The sequence below is a fragment of the Lytechinus pictus genome, chromosome 9 (assembly GCF_037042905.1).
Source record: "Lytechinus pictus isolate F3 Inbred chromosome 9, Lp3.0, whole genome shotgun sequence".
In the NCBI taxonomy this organism is placed as follows: domain Eukaryota; kingdom Metazoa; phylum Echinodermata; class Echinoidea; order Temnopleuroida; family Toxopneustidae; genus Lytechinus; species Lytechinus pictus.
In genome coordinates this window covers 14,775,512-14,799,696 of record NC_087253.1, presented here as the reverse complement: position 1 = coordinate 14,799,696, position 24,185 = coordinate 14,775,512, and the positions used below count along the sequence as shown (strand labels likewise).

Genomic DNA, 24,185 nt, shown 5'->3' with positions numbered 1-24,185 from the left:
TGAGCATAGTATTTGATTTATTTAAATTGATTTTAAAAGTAAACGAATGTTGTGTACAGTTTTTGCAACTGACATGAACTATTTCTAATTTGTATGCAATAGCACTTGTTTATGCACATGAAAACGGGCAACTTCATGAAAAGAGTGATGATATGTAATGATCGTCATTCCAAAGCTAATATCAAACTTTAAGTCTGTCTACTCAGGAAGGAAAAAGGGGTAAAATGCACTCATAATGCAGCTCTAGAGGAAGGAGAAAGAGAGAGGGGAGGGGAGTTGACAAGAAGAAGAAGAAGAAGGAGGAGGAGGAGGAGGAGGAGAAGAAGAAGAAGTAGAAGAAGAAGAAGAAGGAGGAGGAGGAGGAGGAGGAGGAGGAGGAGAAGAAGAAGAAGAAGAAGAAGAAGAAGAAGAAGAGGGAGAAGGAGAAGGAGAAGAAGAAGAAGAAGAGGAGGAGAGGGAGAGAGACAGGAATAGAAGAGAAAAGGAGAGGGGAGAGGAGAAAGAGCAATGAACAAGGAAAAGACAGTCCGAGAAAAAGATAATTTGAGGGGATGAAAGAATACGAAGCGAGGTGAAGACAAGATGGGGAGAAAGGGAGACAGAGAGAGAGAGAGAGAAGAAAAGATGAGAGAAGGAAGAAAAGAGGGGGAGTGATAGAAAGATACAGAGAGGGGTTGAGAGGGAGAGAGTGAGCAAAGAAAATGCAAGAGAAGGGAGATTGAGAGGGACGAGAGAAACTTAATGATAGAAACTTGCAGAGAGAGAGATAGAGTGAGGGAGGGGGAGAGAGAATAAAGGATGAGTGAGGGAGAAAAGAGGAGGAGAAAGATAGAAAGATATACATGTATAGGGGGAGAGGAGGTGAGTGATAGAAAGACACAGAGAAGGAGAGGGGAGAGTGAGAAAGTATGTAGGTACGAGTGATCATCTAAAGGGTATAGAAATCCCTCGAGTGTATGTAGACGATATGTACATGAGTCACATGTCCTCTATAGCTCCATGAGATTGGTTGTTCAGCCGTGTGACATGCTATCATCGTTTATCCTGGATTAGTCGACAAGTTGGTCAAAATCTGTCAAACTAGGAAGAACGTATCAGGATATTGAGATGTGAAAGCTTCATTGAGAGTGTGAAGGCAGGCTTAGTTTGCAATCGGGCAACTCATCTGCCATGAATGATAGTAAATGAATAACCTAAAGATGAACAAATGAAGATTAAATATGTATTTTTTTTTATAATATTGAAATTTTCAATACAGGTTTGTAAACAGACAGCACCTTGCCTTAAATGATAGAACATGAAACATTGCAGTGATTGGGCCAATAAAAGAAAAACATCAGGAAGTTGAGATATTTTATATATAGCCTGGTGTGAAGGTATCTTCTATTTGCAAATAGGCAACTCATTTGCTGTAAATGATAAATAAATGTATATAATACGAGGTAACACTTTCAAGGATTAACCAATAAGAAGAATTGAGAAGATATTAGAGTATATAAGATTGGAATGTAATATAAAAAACCCCAAAGAAATGGTGGCAAAAATTTTAAATGAGACTTGTAATTGAAATTATGATTACAAACTCCCCAAAAGATCAGGTGACGTGTTAATGAATAGAACATGCAAACGTAGGATGAAGGACAAATTTTATTTTTATTTTTATTCATCTATGCATGGAGTCTACCCCAGCCATCATGTTCTTCCCCAGGGCTTAGTGAAACATCAATTTGTGCAAATACATGAAATAGAGAATTTCTTAGTTTAACTAAAAATATCTTGTTAAAGACAGTAAAAAGACAAATTGATATCATTATGAAGTTAAGAAATATCCGGGAAGGAAGAAATCAGCATTAGGTGAAATATCTGTGTATAGTATTTCATGTATTCTTAGAGAGGAAATTGAAGGCTCAGATCAAAGGTAAATTCCAGTTCTGGTAACGATCTCAAAATGACTTTTTACAGAATCTAATATAATGACCACCCAAGTGTCTGTTTGTATGAATAAAAAATATGTGCCAAAGGATTCTGGAAGAAATTGTGTAATTGCTGAGAAATAAGCAAAATAAGCGCGGATTCGGTCACTTCCGTCGGGTCTTTATTCCAGCAATAATAATACACTGTCCCACGTGTGCCTATCTATGTTGGCGATCTTCAGTGTGATCGTATTTCAGCTTAGATTTTATGATTTCACAAAGTTCAGTTTATGTAACTGTACCAGATCTAGATCCACGATGATATAGTCATACTTAACCTTGGTTTTACAGACTTTCTCACGAAATAAGTGTTTTACTGCAACTACTGTAATTTAGCTTTAAAGAGAAGGAGGGGGGCTTTTGTGCCTTTCATACACACTTCCTACTTGAGAGGAAGTAGCTTATAACCCAAGAAAAAAATAAGTCTAGCTAGTGCGTAGGAACGAGGAAGGGGGTTACGAGGGAAAACTCTGTATGTAAACTCGCTGATAGATGCGTCATACGTTGTACATACCGACACTGTACAATAGTATACAAGTTATGTATACACCTAGATGTAGTTGCATGAATTGAACTTGAGCTATGCTACACCCAAATGACTGTAAAGTAATAAACTTGAAGTTTCTGCCCATCAAATGTCCTGATTGGTGCTGAACTTTAAGGTCCGGAAGGGCTATTCTGTTGTGGATTTATTTGGATTTGATAATGTGATATTTTGTTGCTGAGTTATCCAGGAAGAATAGAGTTTTATGGTGGTTTATAGTGAACAGCAGAAGTAGAGGGTGAGTTGATAACATTTTGTTTTAGTACCCCTTTGTAAATTATTTTACCTGTGTTTGTATACAGGTGAATGTGCTTGCAGGACTTGCTTAATTAGATTTCAAATACTATGCAGGTCTTTACCTGCCCTACGCAAGTACATGTGGCTTGTATAGAAATAGAGATATGACATTTGATAATTAGATTAAAATCTTCCATATTTTATCTGAACAAATGTTGCTATTTTCAATACATACATCTCATGCTTTGTTGGGTGTCTTTTTGTATTGTAATTTGAATACACATGGGGCCCTTAATTTGGAAGATACATGTATTGATACATGTAAGTTTTCCTTCTAAAGAACACTGAATGAAATAAGTATAAATGTAATCTTTAAAAAAAGGAATGTCAAATATCTTTTAAATGTCAAATCATGCAATGTTTAAAAGTATTTTGCTTTCAAGTTTTATTCTAATACTTTTCTGTAATTTATATTTGAATGTTTATGTGTCTCTTTAATGCTCAGATTTTAGTATTTCATCATAATTTGACATTTCTGTATGACAATTTAACTTGTATATATATACATGTAATAAACCACTCACAATAGGAATTATATTGACCAAAAACTTCCTTTCCCTTCTTTGAAATATTTAAATGTAGAATATGTAGCATGTTGAGTTTGAATATTATACTAATTAAGGCATTGGCATTGTGTACATTCCAAAATATTGAGGTACAAGCATTTTTGAAATTGTGTTTCCAAATTATATTCTTGTTAGTCCATAATTCATAATGTGTTTTTTCATAAATTTTGACTATTTATACAGGAAATTACCATCCAGTGCCCACTGTGGAACGAAATAAAGGAGTATAACAACATTTAGTTTATTGCGTCCGATCAGGAGAACGACAGACAGACAGAAAAATTGAATTCAAGTTATGAGATCTGATGTTTTGATAGACAGAACAACTAACTGATTAAAGTAAAGAAAAAGTGGAAATTACTAGATGAACACAGATCTTCTGTCAATTAAAAGGAAACAACTATCTAATCTTAATAAATGAATTTCTTATTATTTATAAAATCGATTGATTAAAAGATAAAGGAGAAGTTGTGATTGAAGGAACGATCAAAGAAAGATTGTTTGAAGGAAGGATCAGGGAATGCATTGTAATTTGGATTTGTTGTGATTGAGGGAACAATTGACAAAGTAACCCACATCAGATATAGAAAGGAGATACAACAGTAATAAAATAATACTGATATCATTTGATGAGGAATAATTAAACCCCACAGAAGGAAGGAGGAAGGAAGAACATCAATGTGAATTTTCTTGTGATTGAAAGGATATATAGTTTAATTAAACATCAGGTCGAGAAAGGATATACATTGTAAGATAGTTTCTGCCACTTGTCTGGTGATAGAGGGAACGCCTGACTCACAGATTGACTGATAGGAAAGGAAGAACCAACTAAAAGAAGACAAGACAAGGGATTTCAGGGAATTTCTGACTTTGGACTTTTGAAAGAGGGAACAAGTGACTCACGGATTGACAGATAGTAGAAAAGAAAAGAGACAAGTCAGTGAAGGATTTCAGAGAGCCTCTGGGCTGGTCCTGTGATAAAGTGAACGAGAAACTTATTGATTGACAGAAGGAAGGAACAACCGCCACCATAGCTCCAAAGGAGAGACTCGTGATGGAGATCGAAGAAGATCCTCCGACTCCAAAACCACCGTTATCAGAGAATGGACAGTGCTATCGGGTCGTTCTCTACTGTCTGAATGTCTTTTTTGTGGTGAGTATGACTTTTTTTTAGTATACATGTAAAAGGGTAGTTCCACAAGGGCAAGGCCTTTACCAACATGTGAAGTGTTGTGCCCCATTTCCCCTTTATCTTTTACTGAGAAATCATGTTTGATCTATCATTTGAACACTTTCATTTTACAAACATGAAATTGTCATATTTAACCGGGGTAACAGAATTAATACCAGATAATTTGCCATTTTCAATATCTTATCAAATCGAACATGCATTGTACAAATACCGACTGTCAAATTGCTATTCTGACGTATATAATTAGATTTATGCATTTCTTAATTCTTGATCATTTAAGTGATGTGCAATCGCCTAAACAAATTAAATGTTTATCTTTTTCATAGTTCACAGGTGTCGCGATGGTAGCGATCGGAGTATGGGTGCAGCTAGACCCCATCAATGAGCAGGTCGCGCTTCTCCTCGGCAACGACCTATTCAAGATGGCGGGCAAGGCCATTGTCCTTGGTGGAATCATGATCCTCATAGTATCTCTCCTGGGATGTGTCGGAGCTCGTTTGGAGAACAAGTGCCTTTTGAAAATGGTGAGTGTAGAATGCTCCCCAGGGAGTGAAGAAGGTGCATGTTTGTGGGGCAAGGCCATTGTCCGAGATGGTATCATGATCCTCAGTGTTTCTCCTGGGAAGCGTCAGAGCTCGTCTTGAGAACAATTAAGTGCCTCTTGAAGATGTTAAGTGTAAATATATTCCCCAGGGAGTGGGCAAAAATATGTGTGTGTACATTAAATGTGAATGATATGAATGGGGGTAATGACGGATCTGTCAAGTGCTTTAGACGTGTTAAGCTTTATATGATAGGAATTTGTTGGAGCATATTAAGCAAATAGTGCCTCTTGAAAATGGCGAGTGTAGCTCCCCAAGGAGTGAAGAAGGCCATGAACACTTGTTTAGCAATTATTTTAAGGCTATTGTCTGAGGTGGAATCATGATACTGATAAATGTCAGTGGATGTGTTGGAAGTGTCTTCAAGTGCTTCTTGAAGATGGCGATTATCTCTATACTCCCCAGGAATGAAGAAAGTGCATGTTTGTGGTCCAAGGCCAATGTCAGATGTGGGTAGCTTGGTACTCATAGTGTATCTGCTGGGGTGTTGAGGGGCTTGTCTGGAGAAAAAAAAGTGACTCTTGAAGATGGTGAGTGTGAAATGCTCCCCAGGGAGTGAAGAAAGTGGCATATCTGTGGGGCACTTATTTAAAGGCCATTGTCCGAGGTGGATTCATGATCATAATTGTCACTACTTGAGTGCATTGGACTACATCTAGAACACAAGTGCCTTTTACAGATGGTGAATATCTGTATCCTCACCAGGGAGTGGAGAAATTGGAATGTTATGTAAAAAGGATGCATGGAAGATGATTAATATAGTTTTTTTTCAACTTGCTCTCGATTCTTTATTTCTGCATCAATCGTCGACACTTGGTACATATGATTCCTGGGTAATATGTGTTTCCAGAAGGGTGATGGGGCGTCATGGTCTATTGGTTACGACTATCGTCTTTCAATCTGAGGGACGTAGGTTCGATTCCCAGCCATGGCATATTTTCCTTCAGCAAGAAATTTACCCACATGGTGCTGCTCTCGACCCAGTTTGGTGTTTTGATAAAGCTGTTCGTAAGTTAAGAGTGACTTTAAGAACGACTGGTGATCCTTTCTTGTGGTGAATGGTATACACCAAAATGTTTATTGGTGATGGTTCAACTGGTAAGAAAGGTTCACCAGTCGTTCTTAAAGTCGCTCTTAACTTACGAACAGCTTTATGAAACGGCCCCCAGGTGAGGTGAATGGGTACCCGGTAGGATTTATTCCTTGAATGCTTTAGCACCTATATGGTGGCTTAGCCACAGCTTGGGTAATAATTTGAAACCGAGTATTCTGCACAGTAGAGTATATAGAATTATACGCCCGTATTCTGAAGTCGGGTTCAACTTAAACTCAGGTTTAAAGTTGTGGTTTAAGTATGGACAGCCAATTGTTACATAAATCACTAACGGTTAGAGATATCATATTTCAGCTCATTTGGCTCTCAAATCATTCATAATTGTCTAGGAAGATATATAGATTATTGTCTTCACCATCGATGAATCAGGAAAGAGCACAGTAAACATAAGAAACGTACAACTTAATAAATAAATTTGATACTTTTGGCTTCCCATACTTAAACCACAACTTTAAACCTGAGTCTAAGTTAAACCTGACTTCAGAATACGGGCCATAGTAGCTGTGCTATGATGTGAGGTCATGTCTGTTAGTCCGTTGGTCTGTTATAGACGGGTCAATATATGGTTTGACCCGGAACAAATTGCAACAAATGATTTTTCAACGTTATTTTGTACTATTCGACCTCAGGAATCACATACTAAAAATCTACCAAAATCCGCATCCGGGAAAGTGGTTATTTTCAAGATGGCGTCCAAGATGGCCGTCATTCGCTAAAAATGGATATAACTCACTCATTATCCACCCTGGACTCCTATTTGGATTCATATTACATGATCCAATGGGTAAAATAATTTATTTATACAAGTTAGAGTGAATATTAGCACTCCAGGGTACCAGGAAAATCCAAAATGGCGCCCAAAATGGCTGCCGTAGTCTTAAAAAATCCCCAATTCATCTATTACTTACTTAAGTGGCTTTAATTTGGTTTCCATTCGATTGTTTTAATGATGAAGTGGTTCGTAGGGACAAGTTACAAGGACAGCCAGTGGTCTGGTGTGTCGAAAAATACAAGATGGCTTCCAAAAATTGAGTTTAAAATGGCTGTTAATCCTTAAAATCGACATAGCTCATATCACATCAACCTGAGAGATATGATTTTGGTGTCTAGACCATGGTTTCAATGGTCAAATAACATTGGGACAAGTTACAAGGACAGTCAGTGGTCCGGTATGTTAAAAATCCAAGATGGCTTTCAAAAATGGAGTAAAAAATGCTGTTGCTACTTTAAAAAAAAACCCAACATAGTTTGTTCAATATCCGGGAATATGATTTTTTTGTGCCTATACCATGGTTAAATGGGTCAAATAATAAATTGGTATAGGTTACAAGGACGTTTGGTGGTCAAGTATGTCCAAAAGTCCACGTTGGCTTAAAAATAGTATCAATTAGCCGCGATGGTATTTAAAAATGGACATAGTTATGTTTTATTCGTCAAGGGCATATGATTTTGTTGCCTATATCATGGTTTCAAAAGGCAGAAAATAAGTTACAAGGACAGTCAGTGGTCCAGTATGTCGAAAATCTAAGAAAGCTTCCAAAAATCGGAGTCTAAAATGACTGCTGTTACATTTCAAAAATGGACATAGTTCATTTAAAATCCATTTAGGAGATGATTTCGGTGTCCACACTATGGTTTCATGATTAAAACAATACGTTTGGACTGGTTACATTGATATGCAGTTGTCCGGTTTGCCTAAAACACAAGAGGGTTTTACAAAAAGGAATCTAAAACGACTCATATCATTCAATAGTGGTCAGAGTTCTACAATATTCATCTGCAAGAAATAATGTTGGTATCCAAATTGTGGTTTGTAGGGTCAAATAATACATTCGGACAAGTAACAAGGATGGTTAGTACCCCATTTTGTCAAAGAATCCATGATGGATTCTAAAATTTCATCAAAATGGGTGCTGTTACCAACTCATCAATATAATAACTTGTCCCCATTCATTTAAGTGTAGGCACCAAGATTATTTCTAACAGGTAGATATTTTATGTAACAGTAGTCACTTTAGAACCCATTTTTAAGCCAACTTGGATTTTAAGGCGAAATGGATTGCTGCATATCATGGTTACCAGTCCCAAAGTATTGTTTGGCCCTTGAAACCCTAGTGTAGACACCAAAATAATATCCCCAAGGTGTATTTATAATGTTCTACATCCACTTTTAAGTAACAGCAGTCATTAAGACCCCCATTTTTAAAGCCATCTTTGATTTTTGGACATACCTGACACCTGACTGTCCTTTCAACTTAACCCAATGTATTGCTTGACCCTGTAAACTCTAGTATAGACAGCAAAATCATACCTCCAAGGTGTATTTATAATAAACTATGCATACTTTTAAACAGCAACAGTCAATTTACACCCCATTTTTTGAAGTAATCTTGGATTTTTTAACATACAGACAACTGACTGGTCTTGTAACTTACCCTAGTGTGTTACTTGACCCTTTTAAACCATGCTTTTAACACCAAACTCATATTCCCCAGACAGAAAATAAACAAACTATGTCCTTATGTAAGTAACATCAGACATTTTTTTACTCCATTTTTGGAAGCCATCTTGTAATTTTGGACATACTAAGCAACTGACTGCCATTGTCTTGTCCTAATCTCACAGGCAGATTTAAAAACGAGCTATGCCACTTTTAAGTATCAACAGCCATTTTAGAATCAAGTTTTGGAAGCCACTATTGATCAGAAAGTATGTTGTATGTTTTTTAATGAGAATTTGGAATAAATAAATGAAAATGAAATGAAAATATTGGATTTTTGTTCATACCAGACCACTTAAAACCTGTCCTAATGTATTATATTGGCCCTTAAACCAGTGGTTTAGACACCAAAATCGCATCTCCCATGTCGATATGAAATAAGCTATGTCCGTTTTAAGTAGCAGCAGTCAATTTAGAATCAATTTTTGGAAGCCAACTTAGGTTTTATGACCGACCAGGCCACTGACTGTCCTTGTAACTTGCCCTAATGTATTAATTGATCCTTGAAACTAGTGGTTAAGACACCAAAATCACCTTTCCAGGCCGATATGAAATGAACTTTGTCCGCTTTAAGTATCAGCAGCATATTTTAAAGACCAATTTTTGGACACCATCTTCGATTCTTGGACATACCAGACCATTGACTGTCCTTGTAACTTATATTAATATATTAATCGACCCTTGAAACCAGTGGTTTAGACATCAAAAGCACATTTCCCAGTCCAAAATGAAATGAGCTATGTCCGCTTTAAGTATAAGCAGCCATTTCAGAATCAATTTTTAGAATCCATCGAGGATTTTTGCACATACCAGCCAACTGACTTTTTCTTGTAACTTGTCCCAATGTATTATTTGACCCATTTAACCATGGTATAGAAAAAAAAATCATATTTCTGGACATTGAGCAAACTATGTCGGTTTTTTAAGTAGCAACAGCCATTTTAAACTCCATTTTTGGAAGCCATCTTGGATTTTTGGACACACCAGACCACTGGCTGTCCTTGTAACTTGTTTCAATGTACTATTTCACCCTTAAAACCATTGAATAAAAAACAAATTTAGATGAATTGTGGATTTTTAGCCCACGGCAGCCATTTTGGGCGCCATCTTGGATTTGCCTGGTACATTGGAGGGCTTATAATTCTTTCTAGCCTAAATCAATTTTTGTACCCCAGACCATGGAATATGGACCGAAATAGGATTCTAGGGTGGATGATGCGTCAGTTGTATCCATTTTCAGTGAATGGCGGCCATCTTGGACGCCATCTTGAAAATAACCCCTTTCCCGGATGCGGATTTTGGTAGATTTTTAGTATGTTATTCCTGAGGTCAAATAGTACAAAATACCGTTGAAAAATCATTTGTTGCAATTTGTTCCGGGTAAGGCTATTTTTGGTCGTATATTGACCCGTCTATTACAAAAATGTTTAAGTTTTTGTTCAACTTGCTCTTCTTTCTGAGAGCAAAGGATGCATTGAAGATGATAAAGAGATGATGTATCTAGAATGTATGTTTTACAAATAACAAATAGGCACGAGTGAGATGATACAAGATTTCATTTGCATGAACTGAAAGAAAGAGCTCTATTCAACAAAGCTGTTTAAGTAGGCATTGTGCAATATTATAATCAGCATGTCTTCAATAGGCTAACCCCATAGGCCCGTATTCTGAAGTCGGGTTTAAAACTCAAACTCAGGTTTAAAGTTGTGGTTTCAGTATGGATAGCCAATGGTTACATAAATCACTAACAGTAGAGATATCATATTTCAGCTCATTTGGCTCTCAAATCATTCATAATTGGCTAGGAAGTATAAATAGATGATTGTCTTCACCATCGATGAATCAGGAAAGAGCACAGTAAACATAAGAAACATACAACTTACTAAATAGGTTCATTATTGCGGACTGAAATAATCGCTAGAGGGTATTCATTTGTCTCGCAATCTACTATTGTCAACAAGGAAATTCGTGATCACTCTTGCAAAAAGTGTTCACTAGCTTACAACCTAATAAACATTTTGACACTTTTGGTTTCCCATAATTTTAGCACAGAGTTAGACCCTGGTCTAAGTTAAACCTGACTTCAGAATACGGGCCATAGAATTTATCTTGATGATATGCAAATGAGGGAGCTGATGATGTCACACTCTCACTTGTTTTCTTTTAAGATTAAATAATAGATATTAAATAATTCATATTTTCCTTCAATTTAAAAATATGTTTGATTTCTCATGGATAATGAAAAATCATTATGATTATTTTTAGGGGGGTTCTCTTTATCATCAAATCTTTAAGAATTGATTTTCTGTTCATATTTCATAAAATTAAAACAAAAATCATTGGCTCCCTGGTTTGTATTCTGACTAAGGTAGATGTTCAACTGTTTTTTATGATCATATATGCAAAACTTTTGTTATAGAATTTCACAGACATTTCTCAATGAGGGGGTAGGGAGGTTAATACTTTGCAAAACCTCAACTACTGAAACTTAGTGATAGTCACTAGCGTACCTACGGGGGGGGGGGGGGGGGGGGCAGACTGCCCCCCCCTGGCGAGTCACAACCCATGCAAGGGACATATCCCTGCCCCCCCTGACGAGTCTTGAATACCTTCTTTTTTTTTTTTTTTGCTTGTCAAATTTTTTGGCGGACGAATTCCCCCCCCCCTGTGGAAAATCCTAGGTACGCCACTGGTGATTGTCTAGTACTTCTGATTTATTTTGAGCCATTCAGATATCATTCCAGGCCGAGTATGTAATATAACATAAAACAAACAAGGGCTTTGAGATCAAGACTAACTGAGCGCATGATTCAGAACTATTTCAGAGGATATGAGGTCATGACGCGGTTTGTCAGGACGTCTGTGGATAGGTTGGCTTACTCATCATCAGCAGTGCAAACCGTTGATGCTACGTTGTCGAGAAGTACTTGTGGAATAGCCAGATAGCATTAGAATAAGATGCATTGATAGCTTGACAAGGCATTTGTACCTCAAGAAGTTAAATGGAGAGTGAAAAAGGGCTGACATTTCACTTTCTAATGATATAAATTATATAAATTAGTGGAGCATTGTGGCCCAGTGGATTAGTCTTCGGACTTTGAAACAGAGGGTCGTCGGTTCGAATCCCAGCCATGGCGTAATTTCCTTCGGCAAGAAATTTATCCACATTGTGCTGCACTCAACCCAGGTGAGGTGAATGGGTACCTGGCAGGAATTTATTCCTTGAAATGCGTGTGCGCTGTAATCTTAGTAATTACGGCTGCCAAGCTACAGCTGGGGTAATAATATCCAAGTCCTTTGGAAGCGCATAGAGACATTCATATTGTGATTTGCGCTATACAAGAACTGTTTATTATTATTATTATTACCCTTTGTGGTTTGATGCAGGGGAAAAATTAGTCTACTTGTTGAGCTTGCTAAAAAAAAACTAAATTGTCCACATTGCATTACAATTACATTGGGCCCTATGGGTATTTCAGTTTCAGGGGCCGGGGTCTTTTGGGGACATTTTGAGGCTATAATTTGCTTGAGTTACATGTATTTCCCTGTGTTGAAATAGTATAGCAGTTTCTTTTTTTAGATAGAGAGCTAGGTTTGCGACAGGAATTCACATTGTTTTCATAAAAGCCAAAGAAAAGGAAAGAAAGAGGGATAGATAAATAAACATGTATATAACAAGCAAGAGAGAGAAAGAATAATTAAATAATACAGAAGGTTTGAGGAAAATTTCAACAAAGAATGACGGAACAACATGTGTGATATTTTTTATTTCTAATTTTGTGATGTCCTATGCAAGTTGCTCCCACATTTGATTTGAATTCAATAATTTATTATTTAAAAAAAAAATTGCAAATTATATTCATTATCATTCACAATATATCATTTGTTGAAAATTTTAGTCATCCCAAACCAGGAAAAATATCAATTTATGGAATTTATATTACATGACATACAGTGTAATGAAGGGCTGCTTGCATGTTTATTGTGAAATGAAAATTCTCAACTCTGTTAATCATTGATGAATTTTCATCAATATTTCATTAATATTTCTCTCTCATTTTCTGCTTTTATTAAAACCAATTTTATGTCAGGTTGAGCTCCCCCTTTAAAACAAAATTGTAATTTTCATTGAGGTACGAGGTTCTCCCTCCAATGACAGTCTGACCTTGCTTGACTAGTTCCGACAGTTGAGGCAAAGACGTCTATATATAAATGCACGTTGCTAAATAAAGGAAGTATGAGACGGCCCATTAGTCTCCAAGGTTTAATTCCCAAGCACTGTTTCTTATGATTATGCTAATAAACAAACAACAAATTAATCGCTAGAGGGTATTCATTTGTCTCGCAATCTACTATGGTCAACAAGGAAATTCGTGATCACTCTCGCAAAAAGTGTTCACTAGCTTTCTAGGAAATTCGTGATCACTCTCGCAAAAAGTGTTCACTAGCTTACAATCCCCAGGACCGTACGCAAGTATGGTCCTGGGGAATGGTATAAATAGACTACGTTATCAGATAATTTTCGTCACTTGATAAAGAGTTGCAGCGGCACTCGAAAGCTTGTGAACTTGTAAGCTAGTGAACACTTTTTGCGAGAGTGATCACGAATTTCCTTGTTGACCATAGTAGATTGCGAGACAAATGAATACCCTCTAGCGATTATTTCAGTCCGCAATAATGAACCTATTTATTATTATTTAACAACAAATTGTTTACTCCAGATTTTTCCTTCTTTGGGATTCCATTTGGGTCCCATCACACGAAACTTAGACATTGATGATTGATTGTACATAGTTATCAATTGCAACCAATTATACAAATTGTCCAGTGCTCAATCTTTGTGTTATGGAGCTCAGGGCCCTCATTTTATGAAAGTTACTATAATGATAACTTTACCAATCTAATGGCAACTACCAAACAACACATGCAATCCCCTTTTGTATTTCATTTTATTTTCAAACAGTTCATATTTTTGCTCCAATAATGTAAATCTTGGCTTTACCATGCAGAGACATTATTGCCCGAATTAAAAAAGGTGGCTTTTGAAAAGTTAACTTGTTAATAAGAATGCATGCCCAACCATGGCAACAGGCGTTAATTTGGCGTACAGCGACAAAAAGCTCAGCATTGGACATTTTTTTAATATACATGAAAGCATAATTTATACAGGATATCTGCATAAACAAATGATTTTTTAAATCACCCTTATGAATTTGGGCCTATAAGACCATTGTTAATAAATGGAGATCTTTATTTCCTTTTGAATAATTATACAATTTGATTGTTGAATATTCATTTTGTTATTAATTTTCATATTTTCTTGTAATTTTCTCTTTTCTTGCAGTATTTCTACTTCCTTCTGCTAGTGTTTGTGGTGGAGTTTTCTGGAGGCATTTTGGGGCTGGCATTCTTAGCAAGCGTGAGTATCTTTATTTCAAGTTTTGAAATCAAGTATGTTGTGTCTTTCAGAAATGAAGTGTTCGGATTATGATTATAACTGCACATTAGTACATGTATCAAATATACTACATGTGAGAAAACTGGTTCTTCTTTGAGTATTCAATGATAAAAGAAAACCCGTCCAGGGCCCCGTAACACAGAGGTTAGCGATTAATCACTAAATAAAATGGCCTATCAGGAATCGCCGTTGCATGCGCAATTTGCTCAGTAGACCGACTAGGAACCAGTCAGAATCCATCTTGCAAATTTGTGATTAATCGCTAACCTTTGTGTTACGGAGCCCTGGTCACTGTAACATAAAGCTTAGCAATTGATGACAGAGCTGATTTTTATGATTTATCATACACAATAATCAATGCATCACTCATAGACATTATCCTCATGATCAATTACTTAGCTTTATGTTATGAGGTCCAGGGAACTGTTTTTTTTCTGAAGCTTGTCTGAACTGACAAGTCATGACTATTTGAAAGTTACCATAGTAGCAGTTGGAGGCCAACGAACCTCGTACAAGTTGTCAACCAGTGACGTAGTTGACAAATGACGAATGTTGATGACCCCCCCTCCTCCCCTGTACAGACCATCTTTTTCTTTTTTGTTTCCTTGTGTGGTATTTATACATTGGTGTCATTGACTTATAATCTTAAGTCCAGGAGAATGTTTCATTAATAATTTTGTCCGACAAGTTGTCAAGATCTGACAATTTTCTTTGATTTTAATTCGCTGAGAAGCACTGCTTATATGACAACTGTCAGATAAAACAGGATTTTGTCAGATCAAATGTCAGAAAATTCCTATCAAGAAATGCTCCCCAGCTTGATTTAAATAATCTCTGGTCTACTTGAAAGAATGTAGAGGTGGATAGCCAAATGTGCACTAATTTCTAAAAGTAGAAGCTCAATTTTTCAGCTCATTTGACACTTGAATAATTCATAATTGTATGAAAGTACTAATTAAAAGTTTTTTTACTAGTACAATTAAAATAAGGAGAAAAAGAACAAAGTAAATATATAAAACTTACAACCTAAACAAATTCTGAAAATTTTGCCGCCAATAATTTTTGCGTAAAGTTAGACCATGGCCTGAGTTAAACTGCATGGGCTTCAGAAAATGGGCCACTTTAATAGATATTGATGAATCAAGATTTATTAATGATCAAGTGAATTTTATTTCATACAATATTTCAGGCTGAAACGGAGCAGAACTTGACGTGGTCGCTGAGAGATAATTACGGAGCAGAAGGTGGGGAGGAATACACAGAGGCATATGATTTTATACAGAAAAGGGTGAGTGCATTTTTTATGAACGAGTTGAAAAAACTTTCACACATCAAAAACTGATTTATATAGATTCATGGAAATTACCTTAAGTATCAATCAAATTATGAGAATTTTTAGATAACCCCCCCCCCTGTTTTAGTATCTATTCTTACATTATGTTGATTTAATAGACATATAGTTTATAATGAAATTTACTGCTACTCATGTACAATTATGACTTCATGGACATATGGGTTCATACCTTACTTTGGCACAATTCAAATTTTACATCACAGCAAAGAATACCTCCAGATTATTCAATTGTAAACAAAACGTGGCTGGGCTGATGAAACCTCGTATCTCAAAATTCAACAATTTTGACCTTAGAAAAGGTTGTATTTTGAAAATATAGCAATTGTGGCAGACTCATTGTCTGAAAACAGTCTCCTGATACCTGTGAAGAACTCTTTCAAGGCAAAAGAAGGTTGTCACCCATGTTACAACTCTAAAATCTAGCTGTCATCAGACCATTAAATTTATTTATTCCTTGAAATGCGTGTACGTGCGCTGTTATCTTAGTAATTACGGCTGCCAAGCTACAGCTGGGGTAAAAATATCAAAATCCTTTGGAAGCGCATAGAGACATTATTCATAATGTGATATGCGCTATACAAGAACTGTATATTATTATTATTATTAAAATTTGAGATACAAGGTTTGATCAGCCGAGCAGCGATATCCTACATAAAAATAATGGTATATTATTTTGAAGAATATTCTTTCAGGATAAATGTAGTAGTTATGTGTTTATTTTTTATTTAAAAAAATAAAGTCTATGAAATTTTTACATATATATCAGGTATTTTTTTACCTAATTATTTTCCTTTTAAGTAATTTTATAAGGAGTTCATAAGTAGTCAAAATTACTATATCTTATTTCCCTCTCTCTCCCTCATAGTTTCGGTGCTGTGGTATAACCGGAGATGTCGTAGCAGCAGTGATTGAGTATCGAATGACGGCATTCTGGCTGAACCAATCACCGTTAAAACCCCGCAACGTGGTGCCGTTAAGCTGTTGTCGAGAGGGCGTTGACCCCATCATCTGCCGGTTGGAGAGGCCCCAGAATCTGTATAGACTCTACTTACATGATGTGGTGAGGAGAATAATAGCTTACTGCCCTTTCACACGGTATCAAAATCGTAATTTGAATCATGGTTCCAGTGAAAAATAATTCTAATGACAAATTTTTAGCTCGTGTGAAACCAAACTAGAATCATGAACGCTATTAATCACAATCATGAATTCAAATTCTACTCCGGAGGTGAATTCCAGTTAAGTTTCACTCGAATTACGGTACGAATTTTACGTCTGAAAGGCTTGACCTCCAAAACATCTTTTGAGGGTAGAGCTTTTGTGACCTTTCAATACAATTGTCATGCTCTCATTGTGATTTGTATTTGCGATGCAGTGCTTTGATTGATAAGTCACCAAGGACACAATACCGCCTTCGCTCAGGAATTCGAATTCAAATCTTAGCTTTCGAGGGAGCGTGTGAATGGTACGATGATTCTACAGACGAATTGCAATCATCGTTACAATGATGATTCAAGACTCTCGTGTTGTGAAAAGGCCCTTAGAGTACTGAACCGATGACGTCACAATAAAATATACAATCTTATACCAAATGGACTGTATACCCAAAGGCCCATATTGTGAAGTCGAGTTTAACTTAAACTCAGGTTTAAAGTTGTGGTTTAAGTATGGATAGCCAATTGTTACATAAATCACTAACGGTAGAGATATCATATTTCAGCTCATTTGGCTCTCAAATCATTCATAATTGTCTAGGAAGTATAAATAAATGATTGTCTTCACCATCGATGAATCAAGAAAGAGCACAGTAAACATAAGAAACATACAACTTACTAAATAGGTTCATTATTAACATTTTTGAAACGTTTAGCTTCCCATAATTTTAACACAGAGTTAGACCATGGTCTAAGTTATACCTGACTTCAGAATACGGGCCTTGATGGTGTTAGACCAAGTGGATATTTGGCCAGAAAAGGGATAGCCTTATTTTGGAAATTAGATAAAATGGTGAATGGACTATTTGGAAATTAATGATAATAAGAATATTATTTGCATAGCACTAATAAGACTTACGTTATCTGAAGTCTCTAAAAAACGCTCTACAGTAATGCAGCATAATTACCCTGGCTTTAGCAGAGCAGCTGTTACATGCACTGCATTCAAGGAATAAATTCTTACCAGGTACCCATTAACCTCACCTGGGCTGAGTGCAGTACAATGTGGGTGAATTTCTTGCTGAAGGAAAACACGCTATGGCTGGGAATCGAACCATCAGATTGAAAGACCAGAGTCATAACCATTAGACCATGACGCCTGCACATTAGACCAAATTCTTAGTAGATGAACTCCAATTGTGAATGAAGTACATGTAGGACCAGACAATGTGGCATGAAGCTATTGTGTAGACAAAGCGGTTGTAGAATCTTCAACTTGTTTTGATATGGGTGATAATAAAATCATCTCAACAATCTATAATATTTTACTTTTACAGGGGTGCCTCACAGCTACAGAGAATCGTGTCACAGAGTATGGAGGTGTCGTTGGAGGTGTAGCGATTTGTATATCTGTTTTACATGTGAGTAGAACTCAATAGATACAGGGTTACTAAAGCAGACTCTGTTATATTTTGTTGCATATCAAACAACATTCATTATGGTGGTACTAATTAGTTTTACATTATTGTTTTTATACTGAAAATACATGTAATTCACTGCAACAACTTACATTGTAGAAAACAAGCAAAACTGGGAATGGGTTTAAATAATTATCAGAATTTTTTTTCTTGAAAAGCTGGGAACATTTTAAAGACAGAGAGAGAGAAGAACCCTTCAGATTCACTGTTTTGTCTACTTTTTGTTTTACTGGTGTAGAACATCATCCACATGAGAAGGAAAAAAAGACGGACCTATTTTTTTTTACCTCCGTTATAGCAAACAAACATTTAGTAGACCTAAGTTGACTTTCTATGAATCCAATATTCACTCTAGTCAAAGGAATTTTTAAAACTAGATTACACAAAACATGCAAGTCAAATGTCTCCCAGGATGAACAGATCCCACCAGGGCCCTGTCTTACAAGGAGTTACGATTGATCCAATCAAGCGTAACTCTATGGAAATCCATCAGTGTCATTTTTTTCTACAGGGAATTCGCACAAACTTCTTAAAACAAAGAGAATCACACTGAATCTTCAAGAGAACGATAAATATATGGATGAACATCTCAGCTAGAAAATATTTTGAACAAATTTGCATTTTTTAGATGTTGACGTTGCTGGCCGTCCATAGTTGTGATTGATCGGATCGATCGTAACTCTTTGTAAGACGGGGCCCAGATTTGTCTTAGGAGGCAAAGTTGCCTGTTGCTCATACAATGTACATCCAGTCATATCTGAGCAGTAAAATTATTGTTGGTCCAGCAAAAAAAAAATGACTGGTCCAGTTAATCTTGACCATTTAGAATTGTAACTGTTCCAGTTTATTATACCAATCAAACTGTTACTTATCCAGTTACTGCAGTTTCACCCAGTATGTTTGCCATTGGTCCATTTAGAATTATACTGGTCCAATTAGCCATTAAAATTTGAACATTAAAAAAATGATTGTCCAGCTTAACCCTCTAGCACCTACAGATTCCTATGCATAATGGCAATTACTCACTGGAGGAAACAATAAAACTGGTAATAAGTAGGCATTGTTCCAAACAAATTGAAATATTTTTTTATAAATTTACTTTTGTTCATTACAAGTTATATTTATTTTGTAGCATAGGACCTGTTGAATAGAATGGTACATGGCAAAGTTCAATCAGATATACGAATATTGACCTTTGACAATCGTTTGCAGAGCGAGAAGAAAAAAAAAAAAGTTCGGGTTTCAGCCGCCCCAGTCCCACGCCTTCAAAAAAATGTAAAGTATCACTGACAGAATACTAAATTTTTCGCCAAATCTTGGATCAAATATGTCAAAAATTAATTCGAACTCACATCTAGATGTCACTCTGTGTGATATCCAACGTTTTCATGAACATACATGTATAGCAACGCCCGAGCTTCTTCGGCAAAGTAAGTGGTTTTCCGAGACATGGACGCAGCCATCTTTGCTGAGATCGACTGCGCAACAGTCTGGAACTTGCTACACACCGATGCATGTCAATCGGTTTTTCTCTATTATACTCAATAGGAGCAAACACTTTTCTATGCAGATCTATGTAGCAGCCAACCTATACGGTATTCACACGCAATATTACCACGGTAAATCATAGACAAGAGATACTATAGCGCAAAGAAAACGTACGGACGGTTAAGGGCGGTTCAGTGTGTAATAGGAAGGGCGGTCTCGGGCGGTTCAGGTGCTAAAGGGTTAAATAACTGGACCAGTACATGTATATTCAATTTTCAGAGTTACCAGTTGAATTTTACTGGTTTATCAGGTCTAGCCAGCACCCTTGTTTTCCTTCTGGAATGTACATGAGTTACAATGATAACCAGGGATGTAGTCAAGGCCGGCCTTGAGGCCTATTTTTGCTGGACTCGGCCTCGGTCAAGTGTACAAAGTTTCATGGGAGGTTCTTCTCCAGTGGCTTCGTGATTTGGAACTACTGACCTTGACTACATGTACATCCCTGATACTGACGATCAGATGCCACTCCAGAAAATATATTAGAGTGACTCAAAACTTGATCTTTTCAAAGCTGAAATGGCCTGTTGTACAAAGAGTTACGATTGATCCGATCAATCGTAACTCTATGGAAATCCATCAGTGTCATAATTTTTTCTATAGGAAATTTGCAAAATGTCCTTTGTAATCAAAGAAGAACACCCCAAATTGTCAAGAAATCAATGAATTTATGGATATGCATTCATATCTATAATTTTTTTTGAACAAACATGCATTTCGTATGTTGACTTTGCTGGCTTACCATAGTTACGATTGATTGGATCAATCGTAACTCTTTGTACAATGGGGCCTTGCTACTACTAATAATAATACATGAGATTTGTAAAGCGCACTTTCCATCTTGATAAGATGCTCAAGGCGCTTCAGAGCAGAACAACAAAAACTATTTACACGTAATACATGTCTAAACAATAAATCAATGTCTATAAAAAAATACTCTTATACAGGTGTGTTTTCAGGTTGCCCTTGAAGGTGGTCACTGAAGTCTGGGTTTTCAAACTCTGTGGGAGAGAATTCCACAGGGTAGGCCCTGCATGAGCAAAGGCTCGTTCCCCGCATGATTTCTTAGCATCTGGATTCTGGAATTATTTGTAAGAGATTAGATGATGAGGATCGTAAATTTCTTGAGTGTTGGTAATTATGCATCAAAGACCTATTGTAACTGGGGGAAGTTCCATTGACTATATGAAAAATCAAAAGAAGTTACTGACCAAACATCCCTATTTCTTGATCTGATTTCTTGTACCTTTCATCAATGTTTCTTTCTTTCTTTCCCTTTTATTTTTGTTTTCAGTTGGCTGGCATGGTATTTACATTCTGTCTGTACAGGGAAGTCCCAAGAAGCAGATAAGAGATAATCAAGTATGGATAAGACAAGACCTTCTTTCATGAAACCTTTCATAAATGAAGACTTTAGGAGATGACTGGCTCAGAAATCTTCAAAGTAACAGAGCAAGGGGTTGTTACGCAAAGCTGTTCGTAAGTTAAAGGTCAAGTCCACCCCAGAAAAATGCTAATTTGAATAAAAAGAGAAAAATCAAACTAGCCTAACGCTGTGTATTTTGATGTAAAATATATATATATTTTTTTACACTTCAGTGATATGCACAACTGAGTGGCATGCAAATGAGACTTTCGATGTTGCCCCTAACTCACTATTTCTTTTGTTTTTTATTGTTTGAATTATACAATATTTCATTTTTACAGATTTGACAATAAGGACCATCTTTACTGAACCATATAGTATTAGATAATGCTAATTCCACATGTTCAGGGAGAAATTAATTGTTGTTTCATTTGACAATGAGGAGAAATTGGAATATTCCATATTTCATATAATAAAATGCAAAAGAAATAGTGAGTGGATGACGTCATCAGTCTCCTCATTTGCATACCGACCAGGATGTGCATATAACTGTTTTGTGAAATTAAGCGAAACTTAAAATGTTCATAATTTTCTTCTATTACTTTCGATTTTGATGAAATTTTCCGTGTTATGCTTGTCAGATTTTTCTTTTTATTCAAATTAACTTTTTGTTGGGGCGGACTTGTCCTTTAAGAGTGACTTTAAGAACGACTGGTGAATCTTCTTACACGCTAAACCATCGCCAATTAACATTTTTGTGTATACCATTTACCATAGGGAAGGATCACCAGACGTTCTTAAAGTTGCTCTTAACTTACGAACAGCTTTATGACTTACCTTCCTGTTCATTATTGTGTTTTCACTCTCTTTAGTGCTATTTCATAATGTAGTTTGATAATAATAATATGCAACATTCATATAGCATATGTGCTGCACTCAACCCAGGTGAGGTGAATGGGTACCCAGTAGGAAGAAATTCCTTGAATGCTTTGAACGCCGAGGCAGCCCAGCTAAAGCTGGGCTAATAATAATAGCAGGGCCTGCTGGGAGAACAGTTTTCAGAACTGAAGTGGCTTCCCTGGGTAAATATACCTATATTATTATAATTATTATATAGCGCTTAATACAATGTTTTTAAGCGCTGCATACTATTACCCCAGCTTTAGCACGGCTGCCCTGGGGGCCGTTTCATAAAGCTGTTCGTAAGTTAAGAGCGACTTTAAGAACGACTGGTGATCCTTTCTTATGGTAAATGGTATACATAAAAACGTACATTGGCAAGGGTTTTGCGCATAAGAAAGGATCACTAGTCATTCTTAAAGTCGCTCTTAACTTACGAACAGCTTTATGAAACACCAACCTGATCAGGTGGTCAAGCGTTCAAGGAATTCCTTCCTACTGGGTACCCATTTACTGCATCCGGGTGGAGAGTGGCAGATGTAGATAAATGCCTTGCCAAGGTCAAGGATATTAATTCCTGCTTTAATATATGACGGACTTGGAAAAAAAGCGAAACAGTAACTTAAAGCAGTTATTTAAATTGGGGCATTTCATAAGTTGAGTGTAATTTTTGGTGAAAAAATGTAGCTTAAGTATGTTTTTTTAAGATGAGATATAGCTAAGAACTGGGATTGGAGACATAAAATATGGATTACAATGATGAATAATACTAGTCTTCAGAATGGAACTGCCATCACAAAAGAAATGTAACAATAAAACCAGGGGGATGTTTCACAAAGATTGAAGTATGACTTAGGTCGCACTTAAATGCTGATGCGTATATGATATGCAACGCGCAATCTTATTGATCAATACGCAGAAGTGCAAGTCCTCTTTGCAGGATCTGACCAGTGCGGTCATACCTTTTATACCGAACGCAACGAGGCATTTATGTGCGACTTAGATCTTTGTGAAACACCCCCAGGACATCAATTGTCCCTTATTACTATAGTGTAGTGCTAAGTAAAGTGTAAGGAGGTGGTGCACAGATTGTCTCAAATTCTTTTTTGTCACAGCTTATTGTGATACTTGCTCAAATGTGTAGTGTAAGCTTGTGTGAATGCACGACATAAAATAATGATATTTTGTTTATTTGAATGTAATACTAAAGCAAGAAATGCAGATATTGCTGATTTGTTAATTGCATTCATATATGATTATTGGGCACTATCTCCACTCCCTGGGGAGTGTTCCTGACAATGTATAATCGAGGGCTTACCCAGTAACTCTACTCCCTTGGGTAGTATACATGTATAACTGTAAATGAGAGCTTATATTCAGGTAGAGAAAGACCAAGGGGGTGGGCGGTGGGTGTTTCACAAAGATTAAAATATATATGTCTTAGAATTGCACCGTCTATATTTCCAATTGCATGCGGTATATATAATGCATCACCGAATTGGTCAAATCATGCTAACAGGACACACGCTACTTTGTATTAATCCAATAAGATTGCGCGTTAGATATCATGTGCGCGTCCATATTAAAGCACGACTCAAAGTCACACTTAACACTTTGTGAAACATCCCCCAGGATCTTTTATAATAAAGTACATATTCATATAGTAGTTAATATATTTGTTTTCTTCCTCGCCAATTCAAGTTGTGGAGAGATTCTGTATGTGTATAGTATATATCTATGATAATAGTGTATAATAATGATTATGTAAGTTGTATTCAATGAAATTTTGCTTTAGATTTATTATATTCATACAAGGATTTGTAAATTGTCTCACTCTTTCATTCTATTTTGAGTTCCCATTATTTATGTTGGAGCATTTGTTATTTTTCTACTGTAATCAAGACATTTTTACAAATTTTTGTTATATTGTCAGTTAGGTAAATGTATTCACAAAGCTCTTATCAATGCATTTTAATAGATGTTTACATGTGATGTTTCATTTTATTTGCAGTGCAATAAACTGGTCTTTCAGTATAATTATAAACTATGTTCTAAACTATTTATTCTTTACATATTTTTTTTTTTTTCATTTGAGTTGGATTCCACTTTATAGAACCAAAACCTGGGAAAATACCCATTTAA

General features: G+C 36.3%; 1 protein-coding gene across 1 annotated transcript; it reads left to right on the top strand.

Moving 5' to 3' along the window:
- Positions 1 to 2,491: 2,491 nt before the first annotated feature.
- On the top strand, positions 2,492 to 21,298 carry LOC129268227 (CD151 antigen-like). The gene is made up of 8 exons (XM_064104767.1): positions 2,492 to 2,755; positions 3,564 to 4,533; positions 4,899 to 5,096; positions 14,133 to 14,207; positions 15,436 to 15,534; positions 16,466 to 16,660; positions 18,092 to 18,175; positions 21,072 to 21,298. The coding sequence occupies exons 2-8, from the start codon at positions 4,435 to 4,437 to the stop codon at positions 21,126 to 21,128; spliced, it is 807 nt and encodes a 268-aa protein (XP_063960837.1). The 5' UTR covers positions 2,492 to 2,755; positions 3,564 to 4,434; the 3' UTR covers positions 21,129 to 21,298.
- Positions 21,299 to 24,185: the final 2,887 nt, after the last annotated feature.